Source organism: Ursus maritimus, unplaced genomic scaffold, assembly GCF_017311325.1.
Source record: "Ursus maritimus isolate PB19 unplaced genomic scaffold, ASM1731132v1 scaffold_19, whole genome shotgun sequence".
Taxonomy (NCBI): Eukaryota; Metazoa; Chordata; class Mammalia; order Carnivora; family Ursidae; genus Ursus; species Ursus maritimus.
In genome coordinates, this window is record NW_024424341.1 from 49,319,867 (window position 1) to 49,346,157 (window position 26,291).

Below are 26,291 nucleotides of genomic sequence, written 5' to 3' on the forward strand. Positions count from 1 at the left end.
CACCACCCCTGCCTCACAGCATCTTCTGCAGCTCAGAACAATGAAGTCACTGGCCTGAGGTCACAAAGCCAGGAAATAGCAGATCCAGGATTCAAACCCAGCCCTGCTGCCACTTGACCCGTGTGCTCTACTATAGCTCTTTGTCTCCTGGGGCCTGTGGATGTCCAGGTTTTGGGTGTGGAGGTAGCATTTGTCAGCATCTACACCTGTGCCTGCACGTAGTAGGGACTCAGAAAGTATCTGTGGGCTGGATGGGCGGATGCATGCATCCAAAAAATGGACGCGCTGCCCTGCCCATTTTGCGGACGTGTATGGGGAGGCGGCTCTCCGGATCTGGCTGAGGTCCCGGGGAGAGGGCTGCATCTGGGGCTGGGTTTCTTTGTGGCATGAATGGGGGCTGGCCCTTGGCTGAGAACTGGGTGACGATGTTGTTGGCCCAGGTTCGCTGGTATATCAGCCGTGGGGGGAGGAGTAAAGGGCTGTGTGGTGTGGTGAGGGGCTTTGGGGAGCTCCTGGGGTCCTGGAGGTGGTTCCTGTGGGGAGACTGTGCTAGGCTGTCTGCCCTTGGGCTGGGGGACAGGTGCAGGAGGGGTGGTTGTGGCCAGCGGTGGGGGGTGGGGTCAGTGGTGGCCCAGCCTGGTTATGCAGCCGAGTCTGTGCCACGAGGCCCGGGCTTGGCACAGCCCACAACCCCCTCCCAGGGCAGCCCAGCCGTCAACCTTCCTCCCCCGCTTCCCCGACCTTCCCCTGCCGCCCAGAACCAATGGGTTAATTAGATAACGGAGCCTTTGATTAGCGGGGGAGGGGGAGGCCTCCCGGTGCAGGGAAGGGGGGCCGAGGAGGAGGGAGGAGAGGCGCCCTCCCCGTTCAGAAGGAGAGAAAGAAGGAGGGAGGAGGTGGGGAGGGAGGGAGCTGAGGCACAGCTTGGCTCTGCACTGCCGTGTGACTAGAAATTGTAATCGCGGAGAAAGAGAGACCGACAGAGCCTGGCCAAGCGAGAGACCAAGACAGACGGACAGACAGACAGAGAATCTGGCCAAGACGGGCTCTCCAACCTACGAGAGGGTGATGGGGACAGAGCCAGAGTGAGGAGGAGATGGAGGAGAAGGAGAGAGGGGGCCCGGTCGTCCCGAGGGAGGCGAGACAGAGAGGGGGAGCCTGAAGAGGGGGCTGGGGCCCAGGAGGTGGACAGGGACAAGGCCAGGGGACCAGCAGAGAGGAGAAGGGGGCAGGGGGTAGTGGGGGGGAGAAAAGAGGCTGGCGGTGGGGGGAGAGTGGAGGTAGAGGTGGCGGTAGGGGTAGGAGACAGGAGGAAGCCAGCAGGGAGGGGAGGGAGAGACCACTGCAGTGGCCTAGACGGGCCTCCCCGGGGTGGGAAGGGCGACCGGTGAGGAGGGGGGGGCGCGGGGAGACCCAAGAAGCCCCTGCGCCCCCCCCCCCAGCGCAACCTCGAAGGAAGCCCTGGAGAACTGGGGAGGCAGAGCCCCCCACCGGCTGGAGGCATGTGGAGGGGGGGGCCTGGGGCCCAGGGAGAGGCCCAGCGGAAGCGGAGCCACCGGGGTGAGTGTCCCTCACTATGGTTGGGGGGGGACAAGGACGGAGATGGCTGAGGGCAAGGAGGGAAGGGGCGGGAGGCCCAGCCGCTGCAGAAGCTGTGATGGGGGGGAGGGATGCGGGCTGGCTGCAGGAGAGATGGGGACAGATGCGGAGGTAGAGACGCGGCAGCGGGCCTGGGCCTGGGGTGGCTGCTGCGGGCATCCTGGCCTGTGGGTTCTCCAGATGCAATTTTGGGCCCCACTGGGCAGCCCCGGCCCCTGGGCTTGAAGGGTGTGGGCTGGGTCATCACCTGTCTTAGCGGGTGGGAACAGGGAATGGCGGGTGCAGGACCAGGACCAGCATAGACCCCCCCCATCACACTTGAGAAGCGGAGACCCCACTGCGCTCACACGACTCGCAAACAGAGGTACACACAGCCCCTAGGCCCCCCAGGTAGAAAAATGAGTCCAGGATACAGACTCAAACCAACACCTCCCCCCTCTCGGTCTCTCTCAATCTCTCTGTCTCTCTCGGTCTCTCTGTCTCTCTCGATCTCTGTGTCTCTCTCGGTCTCTTGGTCTCTGTCCCGCTCTGGCTCTCACACATGCATTCAGGCACACAGACTATCCACATGCATTTTTATCTGAGTTAAAATGATCTTGAAAACTGCAGAAGGAGGAAGTGAATGTGTGTGTGTGCGCGTGCGTGTGTGTCTGCGTGTGTCTGTGCATGTGCGCGCGCTCACACGCACGCGCACATGCACGCTCATGGTGCCGGGGGTGGCCCCGTGTCCATGGGTCTGAGAGTCTGCTGTCTGAGGGTGTGCCCCGTCACCACTTCCCTCTCCCCCTCACCAGTGGGGAGCTTGGGTCGGTGCTGGAGCGGAGCCTGCTGATGTGGGTGCACTTGTGTGTGTACTCAAGACGCTGCGTGGAAGGGAGGGTGAACCCAGGGCCACAATCCCCCTCTGCCACCCACCGGCCAGCGCCACCGTGCTGGGACGAGCTGCTCCCCCTCCTAGCACCTCAGTGTCCTCATCTATGGATTGGGCGTCCTAACAGCTTCCTCCTCCGGTTTCTGTGAGGCTTAAATGAGAACACCATGTGTGCAGAGTCTGGGGCGTAGAGAGGGCTCCCCTGAATGCTGAAGCTATTATTATTGTAGTTCCTAACGTTGTTATTATGATCAGCCCATCCCCTTCCGCCTGGGCCTGGCCCCACTCGCCCACTGCCCACCCAGAGCCCCTCCTCCAACCCCTTCCCGCCAACTGTCCCAGCATCCACCCACCCACCCCACCCCAGAGGCTACCGGCTGCCCTTGCCTTGAGCACCTGCAACCTCAGGGCCAACGGGGGTCAGGGTCGGGACATGGGGGTGCGGCCCTCCCGGGACCCCCTTGGCCACCTCCTCCCCCTTTGTCTTCTCCACTCTGCTTCCTCCCTCCTGCCCCGCTGCCTCCCATCCTCTCCTACCCACACTTCACCTCCACAGTTGCCTTGTCTGGCACCTCACCTTCTTCAAGTTCCTCCTTTGAGTCTAACTCAACTCTCTGTGGCTGCTGCGAGGCCCACGGCCTGGACGGGTGACGGGAGTCTGACAAGCAGCCTGCGGCTGGGCCCGTGTGGAGGGTGGTGGTGCTGGGAAACTTGGCTCTTGGCAAACACTCCTGGGTGGGAGTAGGATGAGGGGACAGGAGGTCCTGCAGGCGGTGAGAATACTTGAATGGGACCTGTGAGGGAAGCCAGACTCCAGACCCCCTCCCCCGACTTCTGGACCTGGCACGTCACCCTCTCTCTGTCCCTTCATCTGTTTGTCTCTCTCCCTCCATCTCTACCTCTTTATCTACCTTTGTGAAACCGTGCAGAGAACTAAGTTTTGAATCGGACTGACTTCTCCATTACTGGCAAAGTGCCTTGGGCAGCCTTTCTCTCCCCACCCCACCCCTGCCTCAGTTGTCAGTTCTGCGAAATGGGTATAATCTTCCGGTCAGGAATGACTTGAGGCAGTGCAGGGAGGGCAGGGCTAGCCCTAGTCTCTGCCGCCCTCAGCAGGTGGGTCAGCCCTCCAGGGGGCTGGGGGAGCTGGGCCCTTTGGGTCCTGAGCGGAGCGGGGAGGTGATGGTGGCAGCGGTGGCAGAGAGCCGCCTGGGGGTTGGGAAGCAGGCGGGCCACACGGGGTCCCTGTCCCTCACTAAGCCTCTCCCTCTCTCTCCCCCCTACAGCCCCCCGGCGCCCACGCGGAGCATGAACATTGAGGATGGCGTGCGCCCGCAGCTCCCCGTGCCCCCCACTGCCGCCCGGTAGGATGTCCTGGCCCCATGGGGCCCTGCTCTTCCTCTGGCTCTTCTCCCCACCCCTGGGGGCCGGCGGGGGCGGCGTGGCCATGACATTGGCGGCCGGAGGGGGCTCCCTGCCGGCCACCTCCTGCCCTGCGGCCTGCTCCTGCAGCAACCAGGCCAGCCGGGTGATCTGCACGCGGAGAGAGCTGGCTGAGGTCCCAGCCAGCATCCCTGTCAACACGCGGTACCTGAACCTGCAGGAGAACGGCATCCAGGTGAGCTGGGCCAGCAGCCAGTGAGGGGCGGGGGGGACAGGAACACAGGTGGTGGCTGGTTCCTCCTGCTTGAGCTGGCGAAGGCCTCCTGGTGTCCCCTTGGCACTTACGAGATACTCTTTGCATCCTATTAACTCGAGCTCAGCCTGTCTGGGTTTCTCGCGCGAGGTTCCCTGTCCTTGTGAAAGCGTGCTGGGGCTCAGGGGCAGGACCACCTGCCTGCCTCCCACAGCACAGGACAGGCGAGCCCTTGGCCTGGCCGCGGAGTCACGGGTGTGCAGAGCGACCCTTGCGTGAGGCCTCTGTGCCGTTGGTACCGCTCCACCTGCAGCATGGCCTTGGGCTCGTGAGGGCGTGACTCTGCGCCTCAGTTTCTTCATCTGAAAAATGGGGATGACGGAGGCCCTGCCCCAAGGGGCTGGGGGAGGACTGGTTGGTTTATACTCATCAAGGACTTAGAATCTTCTGCGCCTGGTGAGCACTCCTGTGCTGTGGAGTGTGGAGCTCGTGTGCCCATTTCCCAGAGGTGCTGTGACATTTGGAGAGCACAGGCTGGTGCTTTGACGGGGCGCTTGCCGTCCGATTCATTGTGACCGTGCCCGAGGTGGGGTATAAACGATGCTTTGAGGGCAGAGCTGTGCATTCTTAAAGCAGGGTCTCTCCTCTACTCTATTGGCATCTGGGGCCTGGTGGGCTCTGGTTGTGGGGACCGTGCTATGTGCTGTAGGGTGTTGAGCAGCGTCCCCGGCCACTAGATGCCAGCAGCACCCCCTACACACACACTTCCCCAGAGATCTCCAGATGTTGCCAGGTATTCGGGGAGGGGGGATTGCCCTAGCTGAGAATGACCGTTTTAAAGACATGTGGTCAGTACCCCACACCATGAAAGCCTCTCCCGACCCTGGCCCATAAAGGAGAGAAGAAGGCTCCTCTGTGGTGTCCCAGGCCCCTGAGAGCTAACATTCCCCTCCCCCATGGCACACCCTGGTCTGTCCCTGGGAAGGGAAGGGGTCGGTGTCCCCCATCTCACTGTCCTGGAGAGCCTGGGGATGGGGCTCCCCTCTGCAGAAGAGAGGGATCTTTTAGGGGTGCAGTGCCAAGGGGGCTGCCAGCATCAAGAAGGCTGTCCTGGGTGGCCACAGGGCAAGGCCCAGTGTAGCCAGAATTGGGGTCCAGAAACAGAAGGTGCCTTGTGCCATTGCCTCATCCCTGCTCCTGCAGGATGTGTCCTCCAGCTCCAGGCCTGCCTCCTCAGCAGTGTCCCTTTCCTCCTGCTGTGCTTCGAGTCCCCCCTGCATTCTCTGGCTCTAGTCTCAGCTGACCTGCCCCTGACTTCTGGAGGGGGGCCGACACCCTCACTTTGTTCTCCCTGTACACGCCCTTGTTCCCTGGACTCTGTCCGTTTCCGTCCTTCGTTTACTCATGTAACGATCAACACGTGGGGCCAGCACCAGCTCAGTGCCAAGCCCTGTTTTCGGTCCTGAGCAGGACAGGCAGGGCCCTTCCTTGCTCCTGGGTGGCTTACCTTGAAGAAGGGAAGAAACAGTTAACAAATGGAATGGCACGTTTCTGGGAGGGGTGATGTTAGCACATCAGGAATACCTCTGTGATGAGGGGCTGCAGAGGCCACCCCACCAGCAACCCAAGGCCACGGCAGCGTCCCTTCAGTAGAACTGTGCTCTTTTGCGCTCTTCTCTTTGGGGAGCTCAGTGAACAATTCAGTCCAACAAACGTTTGCTGAGCACCCACCGAGGGCCCTGCACGAGGTTCCACCCACAGACTAGTCCTGGCAAACAGGGCGCCCCCCCTCCCAGCACCGCCAGCTCCTACCCCATGCCCAGTTCAGCCTCCCAGTGGCCGCCGAGGGGTGCTCACCTCTACCTAAAACCCTCTGCAGGTTCCTGGACCCTGGAATGAAGTCCAGGCTCTTTACTGCGATAACCAAGTCCTGTGCACTGGGCACGGCCTGCCAGTCTTATGGTTGACACTGGTTGCCCTCTCGGGGCTGAGAAGTTGCTCAGGACACCCCTCTGCCTGAATACGGCTCTCTTTGGCCCTTGGGTCCTGCAGACAAGCCTCCCTCCACTGCCTTCCAATCTGGGCCCACAGACTCCCCTCCAGACATCCATGCCCTTGCCCTTGACGCCTGTGTTTGTTAAACATCTCTTGGCTATCTTCTGGGTGGGGGGCAGTAGTCTAGGACCACCAGCCCTGCACCCCACCCCAGCTTGCATTCTAGGCATAGGTATGATAAGTAAGTAAATGGTGTGTGTTCAGGATGCTGAGGGCTGTGGGAAAAGGAAGCAGATGGGGGAACGGGATGGAGGGTGCTGGAGGAGGGGTGGCTGGCTGCAGCTTTAAAGATAGGAGGTCAGGGTGGCCTCATGGAGAAGGTGACTTTGAGCAGGAGATGAAGGTGGAGCCTTGTGGAAGGGCATTCCAGGCAGGGAGGACCGCAAGTGCAAAGGCCCTGGGGTAGGACTCTGCCTGGTGCATGGGAGGAACAGCGACAAGGCTGGTGTGACTGGAACAGAGTGATCCAGGGGTGTGGATGGGAGGTGAGGGCAAAGTGACAGATTCTGCGGGGCCTCGTGGTTATGGTGAGGACTTGGGCTCTTCTCTGAAGGAGGCGGGAGGCAGGGGAAACTCTGAGCAAACGGCAGGTGGGCTGTGACTTAGGTCTCTCCCGCTGGGGTGCAGTAGGTCTATAGGGCATGTGGATCAAGTGCCAGGGGGCCCGGGTTTGAATCCTGGATCTGCTGTTTCCTTGCTGGTGCAGAATTTGGGAGAGAAATGCTGAGAGCTCGGCTGGGACCAGGCTGGTTGCGGTGGAGGTGGTGAGAAGTGGGCAGATTCTGGGTCTGTTTTGAAGGTGGAGACAACAGGATTTTCCAGCAGAGTGGGTGTGGGAAGAGGCAAGAGAGAATGACTCCCGGGTTTTAGGTCTGAGCTGGCCCCTTTGCTTGGGCCTGTTTGTTTGGGTGTCTGTCACCCCGTCTCCCTAGCTTCCAGACTTTTGATCCACATCCCCGCCAGGATGTCCATGGGGAGCACCGTGGACGTGGGTGAACTTAGTTATAAGTCATGCACAGGTCTGCTGTAGGCACGGGTCGTGCGCCCCCAAACTGCCCGCTCCCACAGGATGGAGAGTGTCCTGTCCACAGAAGTGGACGCTTGTGAACGTTCAGTGGGATGGGCCTCCCTTCGGGGACACCTCGCAGGTGCGGGGGCGGGGAGCGGGGCTGCCGAGGGAACCATCAGAAGAGCTTGAGGAAATAACTTTTTAATTATGCAAATAAAAAAATGAAAAACATCACCCCTAGTCCCACCACCTAGATATAAATAACTACTGTTTATATTTTGTTTTAAAGCCTCCTTGGCTCTTTCCTGTGCCCATGTCAATGGATTTTTAAATTATTTATTACAGAATGAATGCAAATTAATTTAGAAAATCTAGAAAATACACCTTAGTAAAAACACAGGGACAAAAGCCAAGCAGAATTTGACAAACAGGTAACTCCCATTAGCATCTAGCGTCTTTCCATTCGGACCCTCTCCGCGCATGCTCCCACTGTGTGCCTCACGGGCAGCCCTGGCCAACGGATTTCTGGCTTTTTTTTTTTTTTTTTTTTTACTTTTTGGAGAAACAAATGAAATCACACCATTTGATACCGGTTTGCAGCTGACTTTAGACACCTGGGAGGGTAACAGGAGCATCTCTCCCTGATGCTGACACTCGTCTAAAATGTCAGTGTTAATGGCTGCGTGGGATCCCGGTGCATGGCCTTCCCTTACTGCACCGGTCCCTTCTCCAGTGTTGGAAGTGATAGAAACAGCACTGCGGTCAACGACCCGGGTGTGCATTCTTGGAACTTTCCCGATTCTGCCCTTGGGATAAATTCCTAGAAGTAGAATCTCAGGGTCAGAGGGAAGATCACAGAGGCGCAGCCCTACAAGTCTTGTGTGTCCGGCCCCTCTGAGGGTTGTCCTCCCTCACAATGGCTGGTACTTCCCCCACACTTGTGTGGGAGTGTGTGTGTGTGTGTGTGTGTGTGCTCGCACACATACACTTACACGCACGCGTACACACGGCCTGACACCAAAGCCCCATAGAAATGGCCAGAGTTCTGGAGATCCGAGAGCCTGCCCTGTCCTGTTCATGGTCACTTGCTTGTCGTCTGGCTCCGCACACATGGTCACTCCCACGAGGGTGGGGACTTCACCGTGCTCCCTGCTGTCGCCCAGCACCTGGAACAGAGCCTGGTGCACAGTAAGTGCTCAGCAGATGCTTGTCTATGGAAGGAGGGCCGGCTCCTGAGCTCCCGCCTTGAGGACTTGGCAGTGTGTGCGCATGCGCGGAAGTGGGGGTGGTCCCAGCAGCCCCTGCGAGAACCACTGGCCTCTCTAGAACAATGGCGTCCACCTTCGGGAAGGGTTCACACGCTGTGTGACAGGGACAGCACGTGGTGGAAACGGTTGTTCTACTGACCCTCAGGCACAAAATAATTTTTAACTATCTACAGTCTTCCATGGGCCCCCTGATTGTTTCTGAGATGGGACAGGGGTGTGCAAGCCCAGAGCTCGGGGAGATACCTTCTAGGCAGAGACCTCGCGTAGCCCCTTCCCCCTACCTCCCAGCCCCCAAGCCACTCAGGCCAAGTGCCACGGCCCTCACGCAGCGCCCCAGGGAGGCCTGCTTGTCCTCCACGAGGCTGGGGTCCTCCCTGGCCACAGAGGCCTGGTGCCATCTCCTTCCTCCTCGACTGCCTTGTATCCTTGTCCCCTCTCTGCTCCCCTCCTCCCCAGACCCAACCGTCCTCGTGTGTTTACTGTGGATCTTTCTGCTTGTGTGTGTTCTTGCAAAGTGCTTATTGTTGCTTTGTGTGCATGTATTTTTAATTTATGTAAATGAAGCTGCATTATAGATGGCTTTCTTTGTCTCACTGTTTTCACTCAGCCTCGGTTGTTAAGAGCCATCCACATCAGGGTGTGTGTGTGTGTTTGTGTGTGTGTTTGTGTGTGTCTACTCTGTTGCTTTAACTGCTGCAGAATTCTCCTTGATGGGTGCCCCCCCCCCCACTTCCTGCCCTCCACCTCCCAAGTCAGGACAGACAACCGGCTGCCTCCACCACAATTCTCCTGCCTCCACCACAAATTCTCCCTCGAGACCCCTTTGGGAGCTGCGTGGTAACATCTTTGGCATAAACACCAGGAGGAATCGCTGGTCAGAGGTCATGCATGTACTTAACCTAACAAAGTACAAGGAGCCATGGAGCTTTCAGGGAGCTGCCCAGGGTTCCTCGGGGTCTGCCATGAGGTCCTGTGGGCAGTGTGTGAGGGCACGCAACAAGGAAGAGTGCCTCTGTCCTAAGAAACCAATCCACCCACCCCAAAGAGGGGCTCAGAGGTGCTTCAGAGACTGAGGTCGAAGGATGGCCCAAGGGCCAGAGGGTGGAAGCCGGCTCAGTCCTTGGTCATCCGGGCATTGGTTCTTACAACAGAATGTTATTCAAAACAGAGTTTCAAAGAATATCCAATGACACAGGGCAATGCTTAGAATAGGATCCTGAGCTTTCAAAGGATGCAAGTAGGACGTCCCATGTGTTTTAAACACTGCACAGAAAGCAAAAATAAAACTCAGGGACCACTCAGAAATGTTCATACTGCCTTTCTCTTCGCATTAGTGTTCTGGAGGAGATTGAGTTTTTTTCTTTTCGCTCTCTTCAGTGTCTAAATTTTCTTCAGTGAGGACACTGAGTACTTTTTGTAATCAAGGGAAAGTTATACTTAAAAATAATACGTACAAAAGGTTGTGCAAGCTGAAGACAGAAGTCTGTACTGGGATTTGCTCACCTGTCCCCGGAGAAGGGAAGAGAAACCAAAGTTTGCTGAGCATTGAGCCTGAGCCGGGGGATTGGGAGTGCTCTTCCCACAGGGACCTCTTCAGTCCCATGAGGACAGGATTACTTCTCCCATTTCGCGGATGTAAAGTGAGACAGGCCCTCCCCTGACTTCTCACTTCTGAGCCTCATGCACAGAATTGCGTGTCTACACTCCTGCCTGTCCGGCTTCTATTTGCTCCCCGCGCCCCCCAGGGCTCCTCCTTGCCCTATCCCAGAGCCACGGTGCTTCCCCTCTTACCCCTTTATTGTTGGATGATCTTCTGTCCGATGAAGTTACCACGATCTCTTCACCCATTTCCTATTGATGGGCATTTGGCTTGTTTCGGTTTGGGGTTGTCCCTCGGCCTGATTTGAGATTTAGACTCTTTCTGAGCCAGAGCAGGCCCATGGAACTCCTCCCCATTCGTTCCCTGGAAAGGGGCCTGCGCACTGCGGGCTGGAGCAGGAGTGGTGCCCAGGGCGCTTTGGGCTCGGGCCTGACCGCACACCCCTGGGACTGTCAACAAGCCACACAGGTGGTGGAGTCTGATGCCGTCAGAGCTCAGTTCCCCAGGTGTCCCACCTGTCACCTTCCCCAACTGAGCCTGCCTAAGACAGAACCCTTCAGGACGCGGCCCCACGCCCTGCCAGCTTCCTGCCTCCCAGGGCCCTCACGATGGCCCCCTTCTGCTCCCACTCGGCTCAGCATCTTCACACTTGATATCCCTCTTTCTGGAATGCTCTTCCACTCTTCCCTTCATCTGCTCAGCACTAGCACTTAGGATTGTGGGGGACAGTGGAGGTTTGACTCACAACTCTTCCTGGGGCACATTATCGAACCTGTCTGGGCCTCAGTTTTGTCATCAGTGAAATGGGGATAATAACAGAGCTGCTGAGAAATTCAATGCCTTTGTTCTTTGGCCAAGCACGCACTGAGCGCCACTGTGTGTTAGTGGGGAATGCTGGTCACGTGGGGGTGTAGTGTCACATGAGGCGGCCTATATATATTCGCTCACGGGGACTTAGCAGGGGACCCTGGTGAGTGGCCTGCTGCTGAGCAGCTCCAGCAAGTGTGGACGGTGAGAAATTTGTCATAGTGACCCTGGTCTCTCTTGACTCAAGGAAATGTCTCAACCTCAGAGGTGCCTTCCCTGAACCCCCAGTCAAGTCAAGGCCCCCCGATCCCCGTGGCACCCCAAATGTATTGATCACAGTTGTGCACACTTGTCAAGTCACCACTGGCCCAAACGCAACCGTAAAATTAACAGGTCAGAGAATGTCTTGCCATCTTGTAGAGCCGTGTGGCCTCCCAAGGGAGGGACAGGTGAGGGGTCCCCATGTTTCAGTTGAGTAGCTGAGGCCTGAAAGACAGAAGAGCCAGGTCTCCCCCTCCATTAATTACATCACCTCTCTAGCCCACCTCTCACCCGGGAGGGTGGGAGGAGGGTGTGTGTGTGGCCCCAGCCATGCTCCAAGCTCTTTCCACGGCAGCCCTGTGAGTAAGTCCTGTTTTTACCCCATTTCACAGGCTGGGAGACTGTGGTGTAGGAGAGGAAGGCCCTTGTGCAAGAGGCCACAGTCCAGAGAGGGACTGGGACTTAGCCCAGGCAGTCTGGCTGCAGAACTGGCTTTTTTTCAACACTATTCCAGACGTTTCCTAATTTGTAGTTATCTGGGCTCTCTGTAGCCCTGGTGATACAATCACAACACTCTATTGGAGCCCTGACTCTGTCCACACAACCAGCCCCTGCTCTGGCCTTGTCCTTGCTCATCGGGACACTCGCCCCAGCTTCTTCCTGGCCTCTGTCCCCAGTTGTTCCCCGCCCCAGAGTCACTGTGTCATCCCTGGACTTTAAACCGGCCAGTGCTCCCCTTGCAGCAAAGATCCTTCCCAGGCCGACCTATCCCTGCCCCTGTCCCAGCCACACCACACTCAGGGCTGCCCTCTGCTGGGCCCAGACGCTGCCCAGCCCTGCCCTTCGAGCCCTTCCAGCCCTTCCAGCCCTTCGGAAAACACACCTTGATCTTGAATGGCCATAGCCACATTCTGCACTTGCCTGGTGCCAGGCACCCTTCCTTGTGGGTTCCAGATGTTTAGTTTAATCCTCACAACTATGACACCCGGAAGTGAGTCTCCTCCCCACGTAGAAGTAGGCTCCAAGCTGGGAGCTGTTCTGAGATCATGAGTCCCTCTCCCTGAACTGCCTGCCCCTCCCTGACTGCCCGGCCCTGGCTTGTCAGTCTGTGGCACCTAGTTCACATCCCTGATTCATTTATTGAGCAACTACGGTGTGCCAGACTCTGCTGTAGGCACAGTGAACAGGACTTGCACTCTGTGTTCCTGATGGAGGTGGGAGCTGAGCAAACAGTTGGGGGGGCGGTGCAGGGCAGGAAGCCAGGGAGCCTCCCTCAGAAGGAGGTGTTTGACCCCCGCTTGAGCCATCTCCTAACCCTGCCCACCCACTGCCTTAGGCAAAGCTGGGGTGCACTTAGCTCCTGATACTAGATCTAACCTCCCTTCCCCAGGCATGATCTGCACCCAGGTTCAGTTGCCTGTCTGGGCTGGGGGTGGGGGCGCAGAGGTGGGGAACAGGCCAGACTCCACCAACAGGACAGGGCTTGGCCCAGGAGCCCTGGGAAGCAGCTCCTAGGTAGATGAATGAATGGGAGGAGATGAGGGGGGAGGGCAGGAGGGAGGGGAATAGGCCGGGTCCAGTTAATGGGGCAGGCATCTGGGAGGAGGAGGTCTCACAGGGCAGGGATGGTTAGGAGGCCTTAGCAAAGAGAAGGGCTTTTTTTTTTTTTTTTTTTTTTTTTTAGGGAGCCTTGAGTGACTAGTGCCCTGAGCAGGTGCAGAGGCTGGGATGGTGTTCCAGGGGGGACGGCATGAACCCAAGTGTGGAGGGGGAGGAGAAGGAAAGTGACAGGAGCTCTCAGGCACTAAGCTCCTGATGTGTGAAAAGGCATTTAATCCTTTCACCAGTCCTAGGAAGTGGATTTTATAATCCCCATTGCACAGATGGGGAAGCAGGCCCAAGTCACAGAGGTAGTAAAGGGGCAACTTTCAGGACTCCAGCGGTGTGACCAGCAGGCTATGGGGCTCACGAGCAAGAGCAGCACAAGCAGTCGGCGAGGCTGGGGCAAGACAAGTCTAAGTCAGCCTGGGGTGCTGAGGAAGAATGGAGTTTGGGTTCTCTCCTCTCAGGTTAATAGTGGGGGCCACTGAGCTCTGGCCAGAGCCCTTCCCCATCCACTGCCCCATGTCCCGGTGGAGGACCAGCCTGTGGGGGCTGAGAGGTTGGCTCCAGCTGCCCTCACCTACCGTGGTTCCTGGAAGGTGGGGCACGGAGCTTCTGGGCACCTGCCAGTAGAGCTCAGTGCCAGCGTGGCCTGGAAGCTTCTAGCAGGTTTAGAACTTGTTGTTGGGCAGCGAAGGGGTGAGGGTGACAGAAACAATTACAGATTTCACTGAAGGAGGAGATGTTGTGTTCTAAGTGGCCACCCTGCCCCTGGGCTGCGCTGCGTTGCTGTGATGCAAGCTTGTTCTCACTTAGTCCTCAGGGCCCCTGCGCCCATGTTACAGAGGAGGACACTGAGGCCCCGGGAGGCTGAGTCTAGGCCCAAGTAGCTCAGTGCAGGAGCCCCCAAGCCTGCCAAGCTCCCTCAAGAAAGTCCCCACTGAAAAGAGAGGCACAAGGCCTTTATCTCAGGGAAGGAGGAACTACAAGAAGTCATCGCAGAAGCACTTGGTAGAGAAAAACAACGTTTTTAAAATTGTGAATGCAAAAAACTAACACAAGAAAAGACAATAAGCTACTAAACTTTGTTATCGGTTCATTACATTCAACATGTATAAAAACAATTTATCTTCGTAGTATTAAGATGAACAATTCACTCAATCATTTCCTACCACAGTTAAATTTTTAATAAAGGATTTCTCGACAGTTTGTTTTTTAAAAACCCAAGCAGAATGCAGTGGGGTTTTTCAGTGTTAGTGATATTTACCTACCATAGCTGAAGTGGAAAGTCGCCTAAAGAACAGACCAAGTTCTAGGATGAAAGGAGAGGAGAGGCCCCCCCTTAGGGTTGGGAGTGGTCCTTGATGGGGCCGCCTTCCTTCCCTTGCTTAATTGGCATCCCTTCCCTTGACACAGAGCACAGAGCCAGGAGCTTGTAGAGGAAGGCTCAGCAAACGTGGCTAAAGGAGTGAGGGGCTGTGGGTACATGAATATTAGGTGACTGTCAGAAGCGAGAGCCCAGGACTACCTTCTCTGCAACATTACAGAACATTAGTGTCTTTCCAGGCTCAATGTTAGGCTGGGAGGACAGGGGGAATTGCCCACTCCAAGAACCAGTCCCCACCTTGTCCATCCTACTCTGGGCCAGTGGTCACAAGAGTGCCCCGGTTTAAGATTATCTGCTGGGGGGGGGGGTGTCACACTGTGCTGTGGAGCGGCCCACACCTGCCTCTCCCCCTGCAGGCAGGGCAGCACCTGAGAGCTGTTTACACCATCGCCACTGAAATAATCATTTGCATAATTATTATGTTTAGTGTCCTCCGCACTTGAGGTCAGGCTCTGGGAAGTCAGGGCTGTGTCTTTCTTGTCCACAGCTGGATCCCCAGAGCCCAGCAAGATACCTGACACATAGCAGACACTCAAAGAATATCTGTCAAATGAGCAAATCAACACACGGGTAATGGTTGAATAATGAACAGGCGCCACAGCTCAAAGAATACATTGAAAACAACAGAGAGCCCAACCCTCTTGGCTTAAGGTGGATAAGACATGACGGAGACTTCATATTTATTTAGACTGAGGAGAAGCAGACTTCGAGTCCTTGTTCTGCAACTTTGGAGCTATGAGATTAAAAGCAGATAACTCTTCCTCTCTGCAGTAAACCATCAGATATGAGGGGAGAGAGACATGTGGCAGATAACCCCCACGTGACATGATTTACACAAGAACTAAATAAGATCACCACCTCTGAGCATTTAGTACGGGGTCTGGTACACAGCAGGCACTTAACAAATAATGGCTTTGCCCTTCTGCCTTATCAGGAGGCTGCCCAGGATGACGCTCTGTTTCAGAGTAGGGATGGGATCAGCCTTGTATTGTTTGGGAGGAGAGGAGTGAGGTATGCATGTTAAATTTTAAGGGTGACCACTAAAAGAAGAGAAAGGGAAAATATGTAAATTCTAAACTAGAAGGGCATGTGGGTGGCTCAGTCAGTTAAGCGTCTGCCTTCAGCTGAGATCATGATCCCAGGGCCCTGGGATCGAGTCCCACATCAGGCTCCCTGCTCAGCATGGAATCTGCCTCTCCCTCTGCCTGCTGCTCCCCCTGCTTGGGCTCTCTGGCTCACTCAATCACTCATTCTCTCTCAAATAAATAAAATCTTTTTTTAAATTATGAAATAGTAGATGAAGGAAATGGAGTAATAAGAAAATCAATGAAAAAGATGACAGGGAAGAGAAAGAATAGGCTGCAAAAAATCAGGACAAACAAAAAGCACAAATAACAGAATAATTCCCTATGTATTCATGATTACAATAAATGTAAATGGACTAAACTTCCAGTTAAAAGACAGAGATTTTCAGACTATATTAAAAACAAAATCCAAAAGACACACCTAAATTAAGACACCAGGTCAGAATGGATGAAAGCAAATAAGATGGCAAATGCTAACCAAAAAAAAAAAAAAAAGAGTAAGTTGGAACCAGTTCTGTCATGGAGAGTTTTAACGTGTTGGCATTGTCACCCAGGCCAAATGTGTGCAGGTGCATATCAACTGACACAACTGGGGTGCTCTCCAAATCAGAGCCTGTCTGTTCTGGCCCATTCACTCAACACGCTTGGCTGAAGTTGGCCATGAACTAGGGGATGGGGTGCGGAAACCATCTAGATGGCATCCACTCCTAAAGACTCATAACCTAGCCAAGGAGAAGATGCATTAAGCCAGTGTGATAAGAGAATGTGTGTGACATGTTAGTGAGCAGGGAACAAAGAGCACTTGCTAGGGGAAGGCAACTGGAATTTCCCAGAGAACAAGGAGGAGGAGGGCATTCCAGGCAGAGGGCACGAGCCTGTGCAAAGGCAGAGGTGCTGGGCAGAGCACGGACAGTGTATGGAACCCATACATTTCCCTATGGCTGGAGTAGAGGAGAGGCACTGGGACAGTCCTGCAGGGCCTCTGACCCCAGGTCGAGGGTGATAGAGAGCCACGGGAGGACTGCAAGCAGGGATGTGGTGGTGTCTGAACTACATGTTAGCCAGTGTAGAGGAAAGATGCTAAGGAAGAAACTGGATGCCCAGAGTTGGACAAATGGTCATGATCACTATGAACTGAATCAAAAATTTTAAATATATATATTACTGCATGCTTGCCATGTTCCAAACCCTCTCGACTTTGTCCAAGCCTCACAGTAATCCTGCAGTACCTGTGAGAAAAGTGGGCTCAGAGATACTAGGACACTCGCTGCAGGTCACACAGCTGGTCAACAGCAAAGCCAGAACTCAAACCCAGACCCAGCAACTCCCCACTAGGCTGCTCCCCAGGCATCCTGCAGAGAAGGGAGAATTGACTGGAATCCTGGTAAAAATTAAAGCACTCACTATTTAAAGCAACCCTACAGCACATCTTCAATAAAACCAGGCTTCCGTTGCAGCAACACCCCTGTCCTGCTTAGTTCTCAAGTGCATTAATAAAGTGAGTGGGGGGACTCCACCCCCTCGGAAATGCCCCTCATCTCCCTTTACACACACTCTTCCCATCGCTCCTGCAACGAAGCCCACAGCAGGAGCAGCTCAGACTCAGCCAGCGTTCACCTTGTGGACAGACGGTAGTTGCGGTTGCTCTATCCAGAGGACCAGCTAAATGTGGGCTGGAATCCCAGCTGTGTGCTTCCCAGTGGACCCAGTGGGCAGTCCTACTGAGTCACTGGACCTCACTGAACCTCGGCCTCCGGGTTCACACCCCAGCTCTGCTGCTTCCTCGTTGTGTGACTTCATTGAGCAGGTTCCTTCTCAGGAAAGTAAGCTTAATGACACCTGCCTTGCAGGGCTGGTGGGGGACAGCTGAGGTGATGAACCAGTGCCCAGCCTAGAGCCTGGCATTTGTCACCTGGGCTCAGTGAGCACCTGCAGTGCCAAGTCCTGTGCTGAGCAAATGTCAGCAATTCCCTTGAGTCGTGAGGACAACTTTGGAAGGTTGAGGTTGCAATGCCCTTTCACAGCGAATGCCCTCCCCGCCCCACCGTTTGCTCCTTCAGAACTGCTTTATCCCCACGCAATAAAAAGTGATGCATGAATGAATGAATAAGGGACATTTGGGCTAGATCCAAGGGAGTGAGCAGGAATTTTCCAGGCAGACAAAAAGGGAAGGACATCCTGAGAAGAGGGAACAGCATATGCAAAGATAGTTCCAGGAGTCGTTATCGTTATCGACTGAAATGTCTCTGGAGTGAGGACTGCAAAGGGCAGGGGGCTGTGCAGAGAGGAGGGGAGGGGAGAGACAGGCAGGTGCCAGGCCAATCAGCTTCTGATGCAGGCTGAATTTTCTGTGGGAGCTCTGGGGAGCCATGGAGGGCTGCAGGCCCACCTTCCACCAGGAAGCTGGGCTGGGGGGCTGCACTGAGAACAAGGACCCTGCAAGGAGGGAGGAGAAGGCGGGGACACAGTGCTTTCCCGCTCAGCTTGCAGATGGGTTTGCTGGGAACTGGGGAGGCCCCAGAGCTAAGTGCCACGGAGCCTGGGTGAGGGTGACTTGTCTCTGGCTCCTGGGCCAGCAGCCCTTTTATTCTAGATTTCTCGGTCCAGACCATCCAGTGTAACCTTTTAAGAGCCCACCGCATTCTCCCCCTGGTGATTAGCGATGGCCAGATCCTCCTCCCGCTGCTGCACTTGTCCTTACTATTATTTTTAATAGAAACGGCGAGTGAGGGCCTGCTTTGTGCCGCGCCAGCATTTCCCAGGGCGATGATAAAAGGCACCCTGCGAGGAGGGTTCTGTGCTTGTGATGTTTGGGAAACCCAGAGTGGAGCAAAGTGGAACCGTCCTTCCCCACAGGACTTCCCAGACTTTGAGCCCCGCAGCAGTGGCGCCTCCAGGAGGCACCACGTGGCTCTAGACATGTTTGATCAGGGAAGCTTTGTGTTGCTGCATCGTGTAGCACCTCATGGGATGAGCCTGGCTCTTCCTCGTGCTCCCTCTGAGGAGGGAACCCAGGCTGCAGCCACCCACGTGGCCACACAAGCCGGGTCCCAGGGCCTCTCAGGTCCTGGGGCTGCGGACCCACTCTTGGGTACACGGCCGATCGCCTGGAGAACCCCGGGGCCAGCCCTCCTCGAGGCCATCCTGCCAGCATGCTTGGCCCCTCCCCCTGGTCCCTGGAAGTCAGATCCTGCAGGTGCCACCAGCGAGCTTTAGCCCAGACTCCTTCATGTGACAGCATTTACTGGGGTTTCGTCCCGCTCTAAAAGTTTGCCACGTTCACTGCAGGAAATTAGAGAAGGCAGAGGCATATTATGGAAAATAAATAATTGACCCTGGCAATTTCACATCAATGTCCCAAAGGAGGTATAACCCTGGTAAATAATTCTAGATAGCCATGAAAATTGCTTTTGAAGCATATATCACAAAATGGGAAAATACAGCGTAATACTATTTTTTTAAAGTTTTATTTTTATTTAATCTCTACCCCCAATGTGGGGTTCGAACTCACGACCCCAAGATCAAAGAGTCACACACCCTACTGACTGAGCCAGCCGGGCACTGCTACAGTGTAATACTACTTAATAGTAGGGGAAATGCAGGGCCAAGGAGAAAATATTATGTCACCAAAAGTTTTGTGAAATATTTAAAAAAAAAGGTGAAAAAGAGATATATCCCTGCATTATATGCAGGGGAAAAAATTAGAAGGATGTATACTAAATTGTTAACGTAAGTTAACATAAGTAGAGGTCCTTTGGCCTAATTTTTATTTTCTTCTTAGACTTTTTCCTGAAATGAGTATAAATTACTTTTATCAGCAGGGGGGAAAGGCATATGGAAATTTGCTTTGTTATTCTATCTAATGTCCCTTTCCGGTCCCTACTCTGAGCTGTGTGTTTCCCCGGCCACCCAAACTCCATCCCACTGTTCCTGGAAACCATTGACGTGCTCTGAGAATCACAAGAGTTTTATCGGCCCAAATGTATCTCCTCGTCTATCTCTTTCACCCTGAGCCCACAAAGACTCCTTCCTCAGGCCAGGCACTCAGGGTTGTTCTCAGAAATCTGGTTTCCACAGGCGGGAACGGCGCTCAGTTCTGATCAGGAAGGACCCCAGGGCAACGCTGCACTCCAGGCCCTGCGGCTGCAACCCTGGAGGGGCCTGGCCTCTGTTGATAAGGGCGTATAGACCCCTGACGCAGGGACCGGGGTGGGGGCTGGGCATGGGAGCTGGGTGTTCAAGGACAGATGGCAGGAGGCCAGAAAAAAAATGGGGAAGGTCTTCCTGGCAGAGGGAACAGCAAGCACTGAGTCCCAGAGGCTGTGCTCTGGGACCTGCCGAGAGCAGGAAAGTGAGGACAGGGCGACGCTGGAAGAGGAAGGGGAGGTCTTGCCCAACCCATCAATGCCACTGGAGGGCGGAGACTGGGTCTTATTATGGGATGGCACTATTGGCGGCACTATCAGCGTCATTCCTGGCCTGCGTCAGTGTGGAGTGGAAGAGCCTTGTGCTGGAAATAATGAGGCTCCTGGAAGGATGGGGGGGGGGGCATAAACAGAATTCTGGGGCTGGGCCATGGGATGGAGAGGAGGGGATGGGACAGGGAGTCAGCGAACAGAGGGCCAGTGGGGGACTGGCAGGCTCCGGCGCGTGTCAGGCTCACGTCCCTGATTTTCAGTTAGATGGTGCAGTAAGGGGCTCTCTGCCCGGAGAGCCGCCCTCCACAGGCTCTGATCCCAGTGGTGCACAGGTTAATGAACGCCAACGACAAGAGCCCCCAGGCCCTCTTCAGTGATCGCAGTGAGGCCCCCAAACTGACTCTCATTCTCCCTTCACGGCCAGCCCTGGATGGGAGGCCCAGAGAGTCCCGCCAACAGGCCCCATAGCCAAGAGGGGATACGGGATGCGAAGCGGGCTCCGTCTTCCCTGCGCAGATGGTGTCCCAGCCCCTGGCCACCTCCGTGGGCCTCCATTCCCGCCTTTCAGAAACGCGCAGTAACGTGCTAGTTCATAAAGCTGCTGGAGGATAAAATGCAGTTGTGTTCACAAAGCATCGAGGAGTCAAGGAAGCACCTGCTAACCTGCACGGCCTAACATGATGGCCACGCTGGCCACACGGGGCCACTGAGCGCATGCGCTGTGAACCACACATGGTGTGCGCAAAAAGAGGGTAACATATCGCCTTCGTACGTTCTCATCTTCATGACATGTTGAAATCATAATATTTTAGATACACTGGGTTAAATAAACATATTATTAAAATTGATTTCACCTGTTTTGAGTTTGCTTTTCTTTTTTTAATGTGGCTTCTAGGAAATTTAAAAGTAAACATGTAGTTCACATTGTATTTCTGCTGAATAGCACTGATGTAGTAGTGGCTGCTCTTACTCGGTGATTATGACAGTGTCAGGAATATTATTGTTCCTTAAGCTGCGTGCCTCTCAGGCACAGGCTTTTTAAAAAATAAATTTTTATTTATTTATATATCTTTTTTTTAAGTAGGCTCCATGTCCAGCATGGAGCCCAACATGGGGCTTGAACTCACGACTCTGAGAGCAAGACCTGAGCTGAGATCAAGAGTCAGACGCTTAATCAACTGAGCCACCCAGACGCCCCTAAAAAACTTTTTAAAGTGTTTTTCTACTTATTAGAAAAGTAATTTGGGTTCATTAAAGAAATAAGTAAATAAAAATTGCCCATAATCCCCAACAGCTGGAGTTCACCGCCAAGAAGAGCCTGGAGTGGTGCATATATGAATATACCTAATTTTTCAGCTTCTTTTTAAAACTCTGCAAAGTCACAGGGCGCCTGGCTGGCTCAGTCGGTGGAGCGCACAGCACTTGATCTCAAGGTAGGGCGTAGGGATTATGTAAAAATAAAAACTTTAAATAAAATTAAATCCTAGGGGCGCCTGGGTGGCTCAGTCATTAGGCATCTGCCTTCGGCTCAGGTCATGATCCCAGGGTCCTGGGATCGAGCCCCTCATCGGGCTCCCTGCTCCTCTGGGAGCCTGCTTCTTCCTCTCCCACTCCCCCTGCTTGTGTTCCCTCTCTCGCTGGCTGTCTCTCTGTTAAGTAAATAAAATGAAATCTTAAAAAAAAAAAAATTAAATCCTACAAGGTTGTGACCACATAGTATGCTGTTTGGAGTTCTCTATTTCCCTCTCAATATTACAATGCAAGCATTCCCTCAAGGCATTAACTAGGCTTCACAAATGCCATCTGACGGCTGCGTCAGCCATGCCTCAGTGTACCCAGCACCGCGCCCACTAAGGAGAATCCGGGAAGATTCTGCCTCCTGTGCCCAGCCCAGCACTGCCCCTCCTGTGGCCCTCAGCTTCTGCCCTGAGAGGCGGCAGCCCAGTTCAGGGGTTAAGGGCTGGGACTCTGGAGACCAATGGCCTCAGTCTGATACCAAGTCTGTCGTCTCCTCCTGTGTGACCTTGGGTGAGTCACTGCCCCGCTCTCTGCCTCCCGCTAAAATGGAGATAATTCATAATCCCTCCCGTGAAACGCTTGAGGCCAGATGTTCTGAAATCTGCTGGTAAAAGGTGAGGCACTACTGTCCAGCGCATACTTCATACCGCCCCCTGGGACTTCTAGCCCTTAGCAAGTCCGGGACTATTTCTAGAGTGAAGTGTTTGAATAGCCACGTGAGTGGGATCAATAAAAGCTCTAAATAGCTTCACATGAGTTCTGATCAGGCTCTATCACCGAATGGTATGTGCTGCCAAAGTTAGGGAAAATCTTCCGGTTTTTGGAGCTTTATGGATTTCATAGTCCCGGATACTGAGTAAGTACCTATCTCGTAGGACAGTTTGGCAGATTAAATGAGTTGTTGCGCCTAAAGCATTTAGAATGGTGTCTGGTGCCAAAGAGGGGCTCAGTGCCTGTTAGCTGTTGCTGTAAGTATTTTTAATCTTTTTTCCTGAGGTGTAATTTACATATTGAAGTGTAATTTACATATAACAAAATGCCCCTGTTTTCGGTAGAGTTTGGGGAGTTTTGACAGTCTTATTCATCCAGATAGCCACCACCCCAGATGAGGATCTTTCCATCACTCCAGAAAGTGCTCTCGTGCCCCTTGCCAGCCTGGCCTCCCCCCCACACACACACACACACTCAGAGACGACCGCTTAGCACATGCAGGACGCGGAACGGACAGAACCCTACCGCTCGCGCACCTTCGTGTCTGGCTTCTTTTCCTCAGCATGACGCCCGCCCATGAGACTGGTCGTGCGTCTCGATAGTTGTTTCCTTTGCAGGACCCATAGTGCCCCACGGTGCAGACACACGGCATGGGTCCTTGAGCGCTGACAAGACAGTTGGGTCATGTCTTGGTTAGGCCGTAATGAACACAGGCGCTGTGAGCACCCATCACAAAAAAAGGACAACTACTCTCCTCGCTCTCGGGGAAACTGGGGCGTGGGCTGGCCGGGTCGTGTGCAGCCTGTGTCACGGCGTGTTTAGCCTCCCGAGAAACAAACGGTTTCCCAAGGCGGTCCTCCGGTCTTACACTCCCCGCCCCCACCCCCACCCCCTCAAAGAGGGAGGGGCGGCCGCTCTGCCCNNCCTCGCTCAGGTGCAGGCCAGGCCGGGACGTTACCAGCCGATTGCCAGCCGCACAGGCCTCGCTGACGGGTGTCTCCCCTCCCCCACCCCAGGTGATCCGGACGGACACGTTCAAGCACCTGCGGCACCTGGAGATCCTGCAGCTGAGCAAGAACCTGGTGCGCAAGATCGAGGTGGGCGCCTTCAACGGGCTGCCCAGCCTCAACACGCTGGAGCTGTTCGACAACCGGCTCACGACGGTGCCCACGCAGGCCTTCGAGTACCTGTCCAAGCTGCGGGAGCTCTGGCTGCGCAACAACCCCATCGAGAGCATCCCCTCGTACGCCTTCAACCGCGTGCCCTCCCTACGGCGCCTGGACCTGGGCGAGCTCAAGCGGCTGGAGTACATCTCGGAGGCGGCCTTCGAGGGCCTGGTCAACCTGCGCTACCTCAACCTGGGCATGTGCAACCTCAAGGACATCCCCAACCTGACGGCCCTGGTGCGCCTGGAGGAGCTGGAGCTGTCGGGCAACCGGCTGGACCTGATCCGCCCGGGCTCCTTCCAGGGCCTCACCAGCCTGCGCAAGCTGTGGCTCATGCACGCCCAGGTGGCCACCATCGAGCGCAACGCCTTCGACGACCTCAAGTCGCTGGAGGAGCTCAACCTGTCCCACAACAACCTGATGTCGCTGCCCCACGACCTCTTCACGCCCCTGCACCGCCTGGAGCGCGTCCACCTCAACCATAACCCCTGGCACTGCAACTGCGACGTGCTCTGGCTGAGCTGGTGGCTCAAGGAGACGGTGCCCAGCAACACGACGTGCTGCGCCCGCTGCCACGCGCCCGCCGGCCTCAAGGGCCGCTACATCGGCGAGCTGGACCAGTCGCACTTCACCTGCTACGCGCCGGTCATCGTGGAGCCGCCCACGGATCTGAACGTCACCGAGGGCATGGCCGCCGAGCTCAAGTGTCGCACGGGCACCTCCATGACCTCCGTCAACTGGCTGACGCCCAACGGCACCCTCATGACCCACGGCTCCTACCGCGTGCGCATCTCCGTCCTGCACGACGGCACGCTCAACTTCACCAACGTCACGGTGCAGGACACGGGCCAGTACACGTGCATGGTGACGAACTCGGCCGGCAACACCACCGCCTCGGCCACGCTCAACGTCTCGGCCGTGGACCCTGTGGCGGCCGGCGGTGCGGGCGGTGGCGGCGGGGGTGGCCCGGGAGGCGGCGGGGGCGGTGGCGGCGGGGGCAGCGGCGGCTACACCTACTTCACCACCGTGACCGTGGAGACCCTGGAGACGCAGCCCGGAGAGGAGACCCTGCAGCCGCGGGGGACGGAGAAGGAGCCTCCGGGGCCCACGACGGACGGTGTCTGGGGCGGGGGCCGGCCCGGGGACGCCGCCGGCCCGGCCTCGTCGTCCACCACGGCGCCCGCCCCGCGCTCCTCACGGCCCACGGAGAAGGCGTTCACGGTGCCCATCACGGACGTGACGGAGAACGCCCTCAAGGACCTGGACGACGTCATGAAGACCACCAAGATCATCATCGGCTGCTTCGTGGCCATCACGTTCATGGCCGCCGTGATGCTCGTGGCCTTCTACAAGCTGCGCAAGCAGCACCAGCTCCACAAGCACCACGGGCCCACGCGCACCGTGGAGATCATCAACGTGGAGGACGAGCTGCCTGCCGCCTCGGCCGTGTCCGTGGCCGCCGCCGCCGCCGTGGCCGGTGGGGGGGGCGTCGGCGGGGACAGCCACCTGGCCCTGCCCGCCCTGGAGCGCGACCACCTCAACCACCACCACTACGTGGCGGCCGCCTTCAAGGCGCACTACAGCGGCAACCCCAGCGGCGGGGGCTGCGGCGGCAAGGGCCCCCCGGGGCTCAACTCCATCCATGAACCTCTGCTCTTCAAGAGTGGCTCCAAGGAGAATGTGCAAGAGACGCAGATCTGAAGCCGCCGGGCGGGGGCCCCCGGGGCTCGGGCCACACCGGGACCCTCCCCACAGCCCCGGCCCCGCGCCCGGACCACGCAGGGAAGGTCGGGGAAGGAGGGGCCGCAGCCCCGCCCGCGTGCGGACCCCTGGGCGGCTCACCTCCGCGAGGACACGGCGGGGCTCTGGGAACAGAGCCCCCGCGGTTCTGGCCGCAGCCCCCCATCCCAGGCGACAGGAGGGGATGCAGGATTCCGGAGAAGTGGCTGGAACCCTCCGCTTTTCCTCCTCGCGCTCTCAACCGACCCTTCCCAGCCCTCCGCCTTCCAGGGGAGAGAGGAGCTTTTTGGGGGGTGTCCTTTCCCCTCATCCCCAACGACCCTCCTTTTACGGTTCATTTTTTGCAGTTTGACGCCTGTCCCCCCTCCCGCCCCTCCGCCCTCGAAACTGAAGAGACAGACGCGTGGTCAGAGCCTCCAGACACCCTGCCCTGCCCCCCCTTCACCCCCAGCCCTCACCTGCCCCACAGACTCTTTTGATACTGAAGGGAGGTTTGCGTCAACGACTACCTGCTCTGTAATTACTTTAAAAAAAAAACACGGAAAAAGTAAAAAAAAAAATATTTTTTTTGGTCATGAAAGCATGGAGGACAGAGAAAACAGAGTGAATGCGGGCGGGGGCTCAATGAGAATGGAAAAGTCAAGTGTCACGGGCCCCACCCGGAGGGTTGGAGGGATCAGCTCCTCCAGTGGCTCCTAGGCCCCTCACCCTTGACCTCAGGAGTTCCAGAGAGGGGCTCAGGCACCCAGCACACCCTTACGTACTGGGACCCTCGTCCCCAGCCCCCACTCATGCCCCCAGGGTTCCACGGGCTGGGGGCTGGGCAGCTCCTAGTTCCAGATCCAGGAGTCCAGGACCGGGTGTGGACAGGTGGAGGAGCCGGTGGGGGAGGACCCTTCTTTGCCTCCTGCAGCTCAGCTCCACTCCAGTCTCCAGGTGGCGTTCCTTCCACACACGCTCGTCTCTCTGTCCAAATTTGCTCGCTTTTATAAGGACACCGGGTCATAGGGGACTAGGGCCCCCCTACTTCAGCAGGACCTCATCTTAACTTGATCATCTGCAAAGACCCTGTTTCCAGATAAGTTCACATTCACGGGTCCTGGAGGTCAGGACTCAGCATATCTTTTTAGGGGACACAATTCAACCCAGAACAGAGCCAAACCACAGTGCGTCCGTCCCCTCTGCAAACCCACAAGCCAGTGCAGGCAGCAAGGGGGTCAGGCTGAAAGGGTGTAAGGAGTGATGTGCTCCTGGCCCCGCTGGACTGGGTGGCCCGCCTGGGGAGCTGTTGCGCCCTCTTGCTGACGCACAGGCAGGAAGGTCGGGGGTGGGAGGGGCTGCTCTGTAATTCAGAAGCACAGGGGCTCACGCAGAGCCCCAGGAGGGAACAGGAGCCAGCAGGTGGGAGCAAACCCCGGGTCAGCCAGGATGGCAGCCACCGGGGGAGACCCACCAGGGCTGGGGCAGGTGGCTGCAGGTGAGACCCAGCAGGGCTGCCGTCTCATGCTGTAGGGCCCGGCACAGGCTGAAGGAAGCAGAGGGTCCACCGGGTCGAGGC

The 26,291-nt window shown here is 56.2% G+C and overlaps 1 protein-coding gene across 1 annotated transcript; it reads left to right on the forward strand.

Moving 5' to 3' along the window:
- The first annotated feature begins 926 nt into the window (after window positions 1–926).
- On the forward strand, window positions 927–25,401 carry LRRC4B (leucine rich repeat containing 4B). Its single transcript, XM_040632925.1, has 4 exons — window positions 927–1,085; window positions 1,443–1,560; window positions 3,757–4,088; window positions 22,844–25,401. The coding sequence occupies exons 3-4, from the start codon at window positions 3,792–3,794 to the stop codon at window positions 24,692–24,694; spliced, it is 2,148 nt and encodes a 715-aa protein (XP_040488859.1). The 5' UTR covers window positions 927–1,085; window positions 1,443–1,560; window positions 3,757–3,791; the 3' UTR covers window positions 24,695–25,401.
- The last annotated feature ends 890 nt before the right edge of the window (window positions 25,402–26,291 follow it).

Excerpts from the sequence above, each read along its gene's own strand:
- LRRC4B (XM_040632925.1), top strand. The coding sequence starts at position 3,792 with ATGGCGTGCGCCCGCAGCTCCCCGTGCCCCCCACTGCCGCCCGGTAGG. Across the intron at positions 4,089-22,843 it reads TGCAGGAGAACGGCATCCAG|GTGATCCGGACGGACACGTT; the intron begins GTGAGCTGGGCC and ends CCCCCACCCCAG.